General features: G+C 54.6%; 4 protein-coding genes across 4 annotated transcripts; 3 read left to right on the top strand and 1 right to left on the bottom strand.

The window, feature by feature from the left end:
* Positions 1-911: 911 nt before the first annotated feature.
* SODALDRAFT_381200 (hypothetical protein) lies at positions 912-4,937 on the top strand (the record flags this gene model as incomplete). The annotated part of the gene is made up of 18 exons (XM_028615154.1): positions 912-1,086; positions 1,119-1,192; positions 1,289-1,391; positions 1,474-1,511; positions 1,612-1,725; positions 1,795-1,832; positions 1,920-1,989; positions 2,089-2,214; positions 2,285-2,539; positions 2,633-2,766; positions 3,032-3,151; positions 3,277-3,425; positions 3,499-3,586; positions 3,675-3,783; positions 3,902-4,304; positions 4,331-4,400; positions 4,632-4,712; positions 4,805-4,937. The coding sequence occupies 18 exons, from the start codon at positions 912-914 to the stop codon at positions 4,935-4,937; spliced, it is 2,280 nt and encodes a 759-aa protein (XP_028463727.1).
* A 2,057-nt stretch (positions 4,938-6,994) lies between these two features.
* SODALDRAFT_316164 (PIG-X-domain-containing protein) lies at positions 6,995-8,917 on the top strand (the record flags this gene model as incomplete). The annotated part of the gene is made up of 3 exons (XM_028609306.1): positions 6,995-7,527; positions 7,596-7,656; positions 7,739-8,917. Exons 1-3 carry the CDS (start codon positions 7,217-7,219, stop codon positions 8,915-8,917), a joined length of 1,551 nt encoding a protein of 516 aa, XP_028463726.1. The 5' UTR covers positions 6,995-7,216.
* A 367-nt stretch (positions 8,918-9,284) lies between these two features.
* On the top strand, positions 9,285-10,575 carry SODALDRAFT_54349 (hypothetical protein). Its single transcript, XM_028615465.1, has 3 exons — positions 9,285-9,662; positions 9,780-10,220; positions 10,321-10,575. The coding sequence occupies exons 1-3, from the start codon at positions 9,394-9,396 to the stop codon at positions 10,475-10,477; spliced, it is 867 nt and encodes a 288-aa protein (XP_028463725.1). The 5' UTR covers positions 9,285-9,393; the 3' UTR covers positions 10,478-10,575.
* On the bottom strand, positions 10,299-12,744 carry SODALDRAFT_316163 (hypothetical protein). The gene is made up of 3 exons (XM_028609305.1): positions 12,123-12,744; positions 11,441-11,963; positions 10,299-11,285 (listed from the first exon to the last, which is right to left on the bottom strand). Exons 1-3 carry the CDS (start codon positions 12,363-12,365, stop codon positions 10,645-10,647), a joined length of 1,407 nt encoding a protein of 468 aa, XP_028463724.1. The 5' UTR covers positions 12,366-12,744; the 3' UTR covers positions 10,299-10,644.
* Between the last annotated feature and the right edge of the window lie 132 nt (positions 12,745-12,876).

The raw sequence follows: 12,876 nt of genomic DNA, 5'->3' as shown, positions 1-12,876 counted from the left end.
ACAACGTAAGGCCATCTCGGGGAATGAGAACCAATGCTCCGGGATCTATCCCGGCCGTGATATCTCCCGGCAGGGCGCCCTGACCCGTCATCGGGGTCCATAATAATTCGGCGGGCGGAGACGCGGAACCGTAAGGGGGCACTGAATGGCGCACGGGACAACTGCGCAAAGAATGTCAAAACGCCAGAGATCTCTCGGCGAAGTTGAGGTGTGGGGGGGAGGCGCTTTGACTAGGTTCATATTGTGCAGGGTTGCATTATGACATCTCGCAAGAAAGACTCGAAATGGTGAAGATCATCCGACATCCGCCGTGCACCCTGCTGACTTTGTCGGCAGGTCCCGTCAACCCCGCTGGATGGGAGAACTTGGCCCCACAAGCTAGGATCCGGGGTAATACGTCGTAGAATACTACATTGCCTCAACCACACGAATGGGTGATTGTAAGCACGCTGGAAGTCATTCACTGTGGTGTGGGAGAGACTTTTGATATCAGAACATTATTCATGACATTGTGATGTCCTGTCCGAGCACTCTCCCGATACAGTGTATTGTACTGTAAGAATGGAGCGGGGCGTACCCCCGTGGTGCTGTTGTCTACGAAGTACAATTACTCCGGGGAAGGGGGTCAGATTGGGGGCTTGGAGATGGGTTCAACGACCTTCCGCTTTAAAGTCGACACGAGGGAATTCAACGATTTAGCCGAACCTGCTAGGATAAACAATAACCTGCATGGGCTCTGCTTCCGAGTGCTGGACAGTGTTCCATGACCTAAGGAACTGCAAAACGTGCCAAACATTCTTGTGGTCCTCGGAAACGGTCATTGTTTTCAAACCACCTAACCTATACCTGCCTCTGTGCCACTAAAGTGTACGGAGTAGAAATACCGGTACGAATGAGCCAACCAGAAGACGATGGCCAAGACTGCAAGACAGACTGCAAGACAGACTGCACGACAGACTGCACGACCACGACGTCGGGTCGAGGAATATCACCGCCATGCAATCATGGAATGGTGCGAGGGGGATATCGCCGATCTTGCACTCCTTCCGCATTCGCTGCTTCATAATCACTTGCGAGGCAGCCGACGTGTGTGATGTGCGAGTGTGTGCGGCATGCAGGCATCCGGCCCCTTCAGTCTCTTGGCGTACCCATCACCTCTCTCTCTGGCTCTCCCTCTCTCTCCAGCGTTAATGTTCAGGGTCAATTGTCAAGTCGAACTGGCGAATCCCACGATGCGACATACTAAGGTATTTTATTTCTTCCCGAATGATAAGATACCGCGTGACAGAGTCTCAATTATCGGATACTCCGAGTCCGTCATACCAAAGTGTGGTCCCTCGTCGGACGCGTTCCATCCTGTAAGCTGCTAACCATCTCGGCGGGCCTCCAGCGTGTGCCTAACCAAGACGGTCATTTGACAGACATACGAAGTGCACGGCTCCCTACCGCGATGACACCGTCCTACATGCATAGTTCCCGCTCTTCTTTCCACGGGACTGAACCGAAATAGGGTGTGCTCGTCAAATCCCATCATTTGGAATCACTAGCATTCAACGTGTAAGACTAACTTATGGGGCAGGCCGCGTGTGAAACTTGTGGACTGGGCTTTAGAGCTTCCCTGGTGACTCTATCACGTGGTCCGTCCATGTCCAGGGTTGGATGCTGCTTCCCGCACCCTTCCTCGGCATCTCTGCTACTGCGCGCATGCCCTGGTTCCTGCAGCCAGTATGACATGGAGACACAGCACAATACGACGTTCCGGGCTATCGGACAATGCCTTCTCCTTCCTGCCAGATTACCATTGCTTTGCCATCCATATCTATGCCTTGGAGGTGGCTTATACTGCCCGGAAAGTTTGCAGTTCGCACGGTAATTTCGTTCTCATGGCGGGGAGATGGGACTAGGTCGTGGTCCACAAGACGCAAGGAACCTCTGGCCAGATGCGGCGTGTCTCAGAACAGAGACAGCGAGACGGTCGGTCAGCGAATGGTTCGCATGGGGCCACCAAGCCAGTAATGGAGCAAGTTTAACGATGGATATTGGACCTTCCTCTTTCCCGCGCCGCTGTTGTGGCATGATAAGATTCAGGATTCGGAAATGCCGTCTTCTCCCCCCTCCAACGGAGGGGGTTCAACGCAAGATTTGACGCAAGCCAAGGCGCACGCCACGAAGCCCATTCGGCTTATAATCGGCCGGGCTGAAAGACCTTCCCTTGTCAGTTGTCAGACCAAGAAACATTTGTCGTGTCCCGAGGCGGAAAGTCGGGATTACACAAAGCTGCAAGTTCCCTGATGGGACCGATACCAGATTGGATCTCGTACATCCCGCCTTCAAACAGCTTGCCTTGTACAACGCAACCTGCCTCTCGGATCTCGGAATCCAGTGGCCCTTTTACGATCCATTCGTTTCCCGGTGCGCCGTGAACAAGAAGCCTTACGGACCGCCACCAGTGGATTTGCAGTACTCGTTCGGCAGCGGGGCCCGGACGAAGGAATCTGGTCCACAACCCGCGGCTGCGGACATGCGACACCTTTTCTTGGTCCCTTTGTGTCCAGCCGTCATACTTCGTACGAAATTGTCACGGGTTCTTCCTTGGTTTCTTCTTCTTCTTTTGATTTTACGGGAACGCCAGGGCATGACAACCGTGTTTCTTCCTCCTCCTTTACCGCCATTTCATCGCGCAACCCACATGTTCGGGAAACTCTGTTATTCCAAGTCTCATCCCGCCTGGCTTCTAGCTCCTGCCAAGATAGGATGTCTTGAGCGGTGAAAAAAGGCGAGGGGGGGGGACGGAGAAAAACACTGTGAAACCGTACACAAAGTTTATAGCTTGTTCACCTGCCATCATACCACGCGGCAAATATAACATAGCTACATACGAAGAGAGCATGCTGTCACATATGTCCCATATGTACCTTAGTGGGGTGGGAACAAACATATGCGCCCCACCTACTCCCTCGCTACGCCGTGCAACGTACAACGTACTTCGGACGTATTGTGTTGAAGTGTCAATTTCACATGGGCGGAGCAGTGAGACCCATGTTCGGTCCGCTTTTGGGTGCAAACCTACCCGCGTGGTCAGACGGGGGGATTTCGAGTACTTCGGCATTTCAATTAAGATCATTGATGCTCATGCTCGTAACATGCCAAGGTCAGAAGCCAGATATATCGTAGCCACCGAGGCACATGAGTGGTACTATCAATTTGCCTATTGAGATGAGAACAGCAATATAACGTACAGATATTAGTTGCTAAGCTCGGTGGGAGCCTGTCAAGCTTGACCTCAGGTATCCAACTAACCTTGCTCGGTGACATTTTGCATCCCGGATCTTGGGCTTCGTCATGGTCCATGGTCACTCCATGCATAGATGCACAGGGACTAGGTCCTAAGCACAACAGCGGAAGAAGAAGAGAACGGGGGATTGGTGTTTAGAAATCATATTATTATTCGTATATTGACTGGTCTAATTTCCCTCGCGGCATTTCACCACTCGTTAGGGGAGGACAGCCTATGCCTGTGGGATTACTCCAAGACTGCTCAGCCAGAACTTTCAACGAGATCCCACAAACCCCCCTGTCTCTCTCTGTCATGTATGTTATTCGACTAGCCAGCCAGAGAGAGCTTGTCCCCCTGTTTCGGGCAACGCTATTGGTATCTGACATGCACGATACAGGTCGTCCAGGCCCCGGGTCTTCGAGCAATGTTCCCTCAGAGATCCGACCACGCACGGGTTGGCAGATCCCAATGTCAGACTCAGACGCGGCACCGACGCATATTTACATGTATGTACTCATACTGTACTCTGTACTCTGTAATTATGGTATGTACGTACGTTGTACAAACAAACATATGGGGAATGTCCGTTCCAGCTAGGCTAGGTATGTAACTTGACCCTGGTAGGCAGCGGATAAAGGCGCAGCATGTCAGCCCGGCGGTTATCGGGCCCAAGCGTCTGTCAAAATCGAGCTGAGAGCATTTGGACAGGGGGACAGTGTCAAGGCCAGGAGAGGAAAACGATTCAACCCCCTCTCGCGCCAAGGAAGGGGGTGGAGAAAGAAGGGTCCTGTCATTCATGCGACAGGCGAATCGCAAATCGTTTCGGGCTTCTTTGGAGGAGCGCCCGAAATGACTGATTTGCCCGCCCGGGTGGCTTGGTGGCAGTCTTTTTGTTTCTCGAAGTTCGAACTGCAGATGTTGGCACCACCCCCCGCGCTCAAGCTGAGTGAAACGGAGTTTGGGGGCAACATGACCCCGCGACCTCACCTCTCTCCTCCACCACGTCTCCCCGTCTCGGCAGCTGACGGTTAGGTGACAGTGCATTATGTGCAGATGGCAGTAAATGCGCTGTGCTCCTGGCCGGGACCATACGTTGTAAAGTGAGGGTGTTAATGGCTGCCTCGTGTGCGGAGTACGGAGTAATCGTAGGTCCCATCATGGGGTTAGTAGGTACCCCCTTTCCCCCCTTTCCCCTAGGACCAGTACAACAATGATGAATAGGTACCTTAATAATGGGCCTAATAAGACGAGGAACTTTTGGGCTTATCGTCCGAGTTCCCACTTCCCTTCCCGCTTGCAGATTACGCGCTCAAAAGGATGACTAACCGACGCATCCAAGGTCTCAATGTCTTAGGCGTCCTGCCAAGTTCTGGAAGCACGTCCTCGTCCACTTTTTCCTTCCACGGAACGACGTTCCGAAGACGCTCTTGTTTAGGTGCGTTGTAAGTCGACAAAAGTCAAAGCGTGCGTTGTCTTATTCTCCGTTTCAACCCGTCCAACGAACTGGTGATCGGTAAATGTCAAAAGCCTCTTTGCCGATGGACGGATTCGCCGACCCATAAGACCATTAGCTCAGTTCTCACAGCCACTCACTCCCCTTCAAAGCCGACGCCATATATTACGGATAGGTCTTGTCATGCCTCGAGAGCTCCCGGATTAGGTGGGGGAGGCCGCCTATAACACCGTCGGCTAATGCCCTCTTTTCATGTCTGCCTATGCAAATTCTGTCCTTTGACATGACCTTCCTCGATGCGAACCTGTCAGCTGCCAGGCCTTTGCCGCATTTTCACTGGGGGACTTGCCGTGTCGGGCTTTACTCCGCTCCCCGATCTTGTTAGCTTCCCTCACTGACACCTGTCTCAAGCGGCTGGGTGCTTGAAATCGGGTAACTGGGCCGTCCACCGTCGCGTCCGATGAGGGGAGGGGGGTGGAGTGGAACTAATTGTATTTTGCAGGGGCAGGGGGGTCCTGTCATCATTGCGATGCGACATGGCCATGGACAAGACGCCGGGCGGGATCACGAACGACGGCCGGCAATCCAGTTCCTCTTCGGACTTGGGAGGATGTACGTTGTACGTGCAAAATCCTTCGATTTGATGCAAAGAGCAGGGGTTCACTTTGTGGTGGAGCCTTTTTTCCCCTTTTCCGCCGTGCGCGTCACGTTTGTCGCTTAAGCCATGGCCTGTCGCTCTTCTTCTGGCACGAACCGCCCCCACTTCCTCCCTCTCCCTCGCTAATTTTTGCCTAACTCCATACTTTCGGAAGTGGGCTTTGTGTTTTCTCCCCCCTTCTCTGTACATATGGAGGTATTCTGTTTGGTACGGATTAGCACTAACTGCACCCGCGGGCGTTTCCCCCAGATTCTAACAAAGTCAATCTGTTCCCAAGTAGGCCGTTGTTGCGAGCGTTGGCCCCAGTGGCAGTTTTCGAAACAGAACAAGGATGGCTGACCTGAATCCAATGCTACCATATGTATGCAACTGTCCTGTTGACTACTGGTGAACATCCTTTGCGAGTTCAGCGTTCAGGCATGTGTGTGTCTCAACAAGGAGTCGCAACCCAGCTAGCTGTCTAAAGTACCGGTTTGTGGTTACAATGCGAGCCCTCGGACTGGCGTTTGTACCAGGAAAAAGAGCAACCGGTTCGCGGGCAAGGGGAGCTTCTGGTTTCTAAGCCCAAGAGCGCAGTCCCAACCTTGCGAGAGGCTGGCACTCTGGTCAGCATGGTTCGAGGGATTATACGGCCCCTGGAAAACTGAACTGAGCCGCCTCAAAAAATAACATCGACAGTGGAAGCGGAGTGAGGCAATACCTACGTCGTACGTAGGCGAGAACATCTAGCCGAATGGCCCTCGAGACCTGGACTCCCCGATGGTAGATCCTTCAGCGACTCCACCCGTCCTTACCCCGTCCTTCAGATGAGGTTTGAGGCTTCATACCCGGGACCCCGATCATGCCTGCGGAGTGTTTCCGCTGATGCTCGCTTTCGAAAGCGACTCCTTTTGCTGGTCGCATGTATCGTGTAAGCTCGGGACTTGTGTTCGGCATGGTACCCAAAGATTCCATACCCCAGCTCCGACTGTCGGTCAGTCAACCCGCCGGGACATGACAGCATACCAGTACGATGACGGCGAGAGAGGCGAAGAGACGGCGACGGCCAGGGGCTCGCTCTGCTGGGCGCCGCTCCTCGCCTTCTTGTCGTTATTCGGCACACGCGTGCGTAGTGGGAGGATGGCTCCATGCTGATGGAATGCGTCGTTGTCGCCGCATTTTGGGGGCCCTTTTCTACAAGAACAAGTCACCACAAACATTCTTGGCATCGCCTCTCTACGAGGAAGCCTCGGTGAAGTCAGGGCCAAGACGAGAGTTGGTCCCTTGGAATAGGGAGTAGGCGTGGCACGAGTGCCGCGGCTATGGATTTTGTGGCGTTTGGTGGCTGACGAGGACGATCTGACGGCCCGCGGGTCCGCAGCCACAGCTGGCACGTCTGGAACAGCCCCGGGTCTGACCCACACAGTCTTTGAGACTCTTTGATGTATTGTACTGGGACTGTATTTCCACGGAGTACAAAGTACATTCGATACTTCAGTCAATGGAACTCAACAGTTGTTGTCAGGCTCAGCTGTTATTGGCTCGGTGCACGGTGAAACTTTCCCTCTCCAGCTTTGCCTCGCGACGGTGAAGCTACCTACGGTGCCTTACCTACCAAAGTAGGTCCCGTTACTTGTATAGCGTAAGCATCAGGCATCCGAGATCTGGGGTAGCTCTACGCATAACTATCTTCACACTCACAGAGAACAGCCGCAGATATACAGCACGGGACACGGATTATCTTCAAAGCATTCGATAGACTGCGGTCCAGGTTCTGAGACGCGAATTCTTGCCCACTCAGCTGCGATCTGCTGGCTGGGCAACATACCCAAAGGGGGATCTTGACAACATGCGGCAAAGGATCACCTTCATCCACAAGCCCGAGCAGGGCATAGACGTCCAGGAACTTCAGATAGCTGGGTATAGTCTTGGCGGACCGGAATTCCTCGCTGCTCGCGAAGACCGCATCACACTCGCACTTGACGAGCTGCCGGCTGAGCTCTCGGACGTCCTCCAGAGCTGCCATGAGCTGCATGTGAGATGGGTCAGCCCTTTGGCCTATGAGACAGTGGCACCGCTTCTTTCCAGGCTGTCACCGGGATTTCATTTATTCTACACGCCGGGGAAAACGCGAGGGGAAGTCGAAGATGGGCCAGATACGTATGTGTTGCTGTCATCGCACCAAGAGGTTCACAATGAGCAGGAAACCGCTGACGAAGAAACGGCAGTGCTATGCTCTGTCAGGCATTGAGCAAGAGTTTTGGTATCCAGATCTGCTCATCTTCCAGAGTAAGTACGCAAGATTTCTTCCCGGGCTCTGGCTCACCTCTGTTTGTTGACACGGGACTGACGCGGGACTGACGGGCTGTAGGCTTTCGCCAGGCTACCGAATGATCGCTTTTCTCATTCGGCAGCCTTGTATTTCTATGAGCCTCGTGAAAACCTCAACTCCCTGGTTGACTACCTCAGCACCCGCATCTGTGCGACTTTGGGTGGTCACGGTGATTCTGCAGTCTCTCATTGCAGGGAACGAGCCGAAAGGTTACGAGACGCCGCCTCCTTAGACATATCCTACGATACCATCTCCCATGCCCTCAAGGTAACAGCCCAATGGCCCAAGAAACGCCAATCAGTCTCTGTTTCGTCGTTACCAGGTCACCGGACCGAGGTCGGAATCTTGGGCGAGGACCCGTCGGTGCGCACCGAGGCGGAGGAAGTCGGCATCTCGGGGGCCCTGACCGTGCTGGGCGACCAGAAGACGCCATCCCCCGTCATGTTCGCCGTGCCATCGCGCCACAGGGTCTCAGGGGCGTCCTTCTCGTCAGCCTTTGTCTCTCCGACAGGTCTGCACCCCACGCTGCGGCTCCGAATCAGCTCGGGACAACGGCCGAGGGAGGACGCGAGCTGCGCCCTCCATGCCTACTTCACCTTGCCCAAAAGCATCTTCCCGGACCGGTACCAGCTCTCGGACGAGTTGTTCCTCCGGTCGAAGAACCTGACGGCTCTCCGGTACGCGAGCTCGCCCATCGACCTCGAGGCGCCCGCCTACGCTACCGAGACGTGGGGGTCCAGTATCCTCCTGGAGCTCACACCCCCGACGTCGGGAGAGAAGGAGGACGAGGCTTCGGGCCCGTGGACGGCCGAGGTGCCGCTTCATCTGCGGTATCTGGCGCCCAACTCGGACGGATACGCTGAGGTCGAGGCGCCCTACCCCGCTGTTTTCTGGGCGTGCCCGGCTGAGGAGGGGACCAAGTTCCCCAACAACCCTTTTGACCGGGTTCACCTTGGGTACGACGCGCTTTTCGGGCCGCGGACGGCGTTTTGGCATGTTGAGCCGCGGGCGGAGGATGCGGGCGGCAGCGGCGGCAGGCTAATGAGTCCGATCCGGGTGCCTGTGCTGGATGAGGACGATGCTTCCTGGGTGAGAGCTGGCACGGCGGCTGCGGTCGTTGTGGGATTTGCATGGGTGTTGTGGACGTTGGTGGCGGCGTATATGAAATCTGGGTACGGCAGAGAGAAGGAGTCGAGGGAGGCGAAGAAGAAGCAGTAAGTAGTAGTACGAAATGTGGCTTGATATTTATTTAATTTATTTACCCCTGATATTTGAATTCCAGTTTCTTCCGGAAGAATATATTCCTCTGCTCTGATTCCGTATTCTTGACGTGTCAGTGACATTCTCCCTACCTAGTATATCAGGTCTTATTCCCTTGAACAGACAGAGCACATCACTTCACACACGAGCAATTCATCCTCCCTTTACTTCGAACAGTGCAGGAAGATACCTATGGTACAGTGTACCGTCGTACGTACTTCGCACTTTGTAGGTACTTCCAGGATGCTTTGCTTACGTGAGTGAAATTCCAACCTCACTCTCATTCTCACTCGTCCGACTTCATTCACGCTGCCGGTGCTTTTACGAGTCCCGAAGTATTATCGATATATAAAAAAGAAGTCTTAAAATCCGACCAACTCAACTCGACTTCTCTACTACCTAATCTCAAACCCACATTCATCTCGTCTATTCCAATGTTCTCCTACATAATAGCTCTCATAGCCTTCATCCTTGTCTTTTCCAACCCAATCACCAAGCTCTTCTTTCCCACTTCATCTCTGCCTTCCCACTCCGCAAGACCACAGTTGAACGAGTCACTCCTAGCCCTCGAGTCCCCCAACGATGCAGCACTCTCCTGCAATGAAGACGCCTACTCGGTCCATATCCTATCGTCAGCCCCCCTGGTGCTTTATATCGAAAACTTCCTGACCCAAGACGAGCGCTCTCATCTCCTTGACATAAGGTCCGTCCGCCCCTTGAAAAACACCCTCACCGTGGGAGATCTCTCACCGCATGCAAGAAGAGGAGAATAAAACTAAACAAAACGAAAAATAAAATATAAAAAATCCGTACAATAAAGCGAGCCGCTCTTCGAACCTTCCACCGTGACAAACGACGGCGGCGCAACCACCCAGCGCGACGCCGCGGTCCGCCTCTCCTCCGTGGCCCTCCCCCCCCGCACCGAACCCGTCCGGTGCATCGAGGCCCGCGCCAGGGCCCTCCAAGGATGGCGTCCCGACCGGTGGCTCGAGAGGCTGCGCACCCAGCGGTACGATGCGCCCGCCGGCCACTACGGGCATCATTTCGACTGGTCGTCCAATGCCGGCGGGTGGGGGCGCGTCGGGAGCATGATGGTCTGGGTTCACGGGGGGTCTGACGCCGAGAGAGAAGATGAACGGGTGGAGGGCGGGGGGACCGAGTTCCCCCTCCTGAGGCTGAAGGGGGATCGTAGCCGGTGGTGCCGGTTCGTGGAGTGTCGTGAGGATGGTCGCGACGATGTCAAGCAGCAGCAGCAGCAGCAGCAGGAGGAGGAGGAGGAGGAGGAGGACGAGGAGGAGGAGGAGGAGAGTAAGGAGGAGGAGGAGAGTAAGGAGGAGGAGGAGGAGGAGGAGGAGGAGGAGGACGAGGAGGAGGAGAGCGCACGGCAACAAAAAGACCCTGACGGTGACGGAATGGGCATCATCTTCAAGCCTCGTCCTGGCAACGCCGTGTACTGGGAGAACTTCCGCCCCGACGGCTCCGGGTACGACGAGGCTTGGCATGCCGCGTTACCTGTGACAAAGGGCGTCAAAGTCGGACTGAACATCTGGACATGGGGACGCATCGATTAATAGATTCTACATGCTTCAAAGACAAGAAGTAATACGGCCCACTTCCAAAACCAAGCGAAAAATATCCATGCATATATATATGCGCCCCCCTCCATGTTTTTGGTTTACGCCCTCTTACGGGGGCGGCACCCATCCCATCTCCTCAGCAGGCCACTGGATCCACAACCGATGCTCCTGGTCCAGCGACGTCCAGACCAACCGCATGAGATGCGCCGTCCAGCCCTCCAACCACCACTGGCTCTCCAACTTCTTGATCAATATGAGGAAGTGCGCGAAAATGGCCACGGCTTCCTGGCGCACCTTCTGACCTTTGAGCAGCGGGAGGAGATCGTCGGCCACGGTCCACTGCCACACGAAGACGTCGCTCACGTCGAGCAGCAGCAGCTGTTGGGTGGCCCGCCAGTCGCCGTTGGGGGCGCACGGGATCACCATGCCCAGGATGCGGCGCAGGTGGCCGATGGCGGTGTGGTAGATGGGGATGAGGTCGGGCTCGGTGCACGTCTTGGCGACGAGCCTCTCTAGATCGCCCAGCAGGGTCCGCGGCGTTTCTTCCGAACGGGGATCTCGGATGAGGACGGGTTGCTGGTTCTCGGGATGGGCGCCGTGGGCGAAGAGCGGGGCGAGGGGCCCTCGATACGTAATCGGGTCGATGGCGCAGAGGATGGGTTCGATGTTGCGGAGGAGGAAGAGCCATTGGGGGAAAGCCGCCTCGCCTATGAGGAAGGAACGCTCCGGTTTGTGGGGGTATCCCAGTGCTGTTGCAACGTTTTAACGGGTTTGGTCTTTTTTTTTTTCTTTTTTTTTCTTTTTTTTTCTTTTCTTTTCTTTTCTTTTCTTTTTTTTTCTTTTTTTTTTCTTTCTTTTTTTTTTCTTCGTCCATCCATCCTAGGTAGGTCCGAGAAATACATACCAAAATAGATGGTCAAGATGGAAAAGAGATAGAGACTCTCGCAATCTCCGGGTCTGAACTGGGTCAGTAGGGGTACGGCCGACTGGCTTGCGGCCCGGTGGTGCATGACGGCGCGGTTGACGTAAAAGTCTCTCCGGTCGGGGCGGAAGTGCGCGAGATGGAGGGCCGACACGGCCAGCAGACTGCGCATGACGTAGTCGCAGACGAAAGCCATGCGCACGACATCAGTACGGAACATGTTGCGTATCATGCCATCGCTGGACAAGGTGGCGTAGGTGAAGCTGGTGAAGTTGTGCATGAGCTCCAGGTCGAGCATGTTCAGGTCGCCGTCTAGCCCGTTCAGGCTTTCGCCGGGTAAACTCGAAGCTGCGGCCAGACCGTCGCTGATGGAAGGGCCAAACGCGCCAGCAGAGCTTTGCGGAACCGGGACGGGGGCGGAGGCGGAGACTGGATGCGACTGGAGAAAATCGCAGAGGACGGCATGTTTGACGCAGTTACGGCATGCGGGTTTCTGTTCGTCGCACTATGGAGTCGATCGAAGCTCCTGAGTTAGTTAAACGTGAGGTCTATCAGCAGCAACAGATGACGACGCGACGCTTCCGCATTGTTCGTTGACCATCGTCGTTGAACCTCTAAGCCCTCCTTGAGAGAAGAAAAAAAAAAAAAAAAAAGAAAGCCGTACCTTGATTTTCCGAGTCTTGCAAGTCCGACACCCAGTCCTGGACTTGGGATGCGACCGCCGTGAATTTCCGGATCCTGTTGGCGCGGCCGTAGCAGACGTCCCTGGAGACTGCCAGGGGAGGGGAGGTGAGCGCGATCTCGACCTTGAACTAGTCGCCGTCTCTACCCCGGCCCCTATCTCCGTCCCTGTCCCGGGTGTCCCAGACTGGGAATGGTAAGATGCTGTAAGAGGGCTCCGTGACATGAAGGATGAGCAGAATGGGGGGATCGGTAGGATGATGCGAGTCGTAGGCGCAGTGACACGCCGATGGTGCAGAACATATAAGCGTATCGGTAGGGAGATAATATCTAGGCGATATAACTCATATAACTCCCAGTCTTGAGGTCAGTCCTCGTTCGTGTCCTTGTTGTCTGTCCCCTTGTCCGCGAGGAAAGAAAATGGGCGTGTGCTGTTGATTCGGACGGACCGAGGACGAAGAATCCAGGACCCAGAAGCTCGCTCTCTACTTGAACCGCTGGCCGTCTGCTGCCTGTGGGAAGAGGGAGAACGGATCGGTTCACCGTTGATTCATGAAAGTGAACGAGAAAGCAAAGAGAGAGAGAGAGAGAGAGAGAGAGATTGCTGTGGCTTGACGTAGTTTGAGGATTGACGTCCGTATTTACGATTGCCCCTTCGTATTCGGGACGCTCGACGGTAAAAGAAAGTACAACGTACTTCCTCGATAAGATACGGAGTAAGATGAAGGCATAATCAG

Source organism: Sodiomyces alkalinus (genome assembly GCF_003711515.1).
Source record: "Sodiomyces alkalinus F11 unplaced genomic scaffold SODALscaffold_10, whole genome shotgun sequence".
NCBI classification, from domain to species: domain Eukaryota; kingdom Fungi; phylum Ascomycota; class Sordariomycetes; order Glomerellales; family Plectosphaerellaceae; genus Sodiomyces; species Sodiomyces alkalinus.
This window is presented reverse-complemented; position numbering and strand designations above follow the sequence as displayed.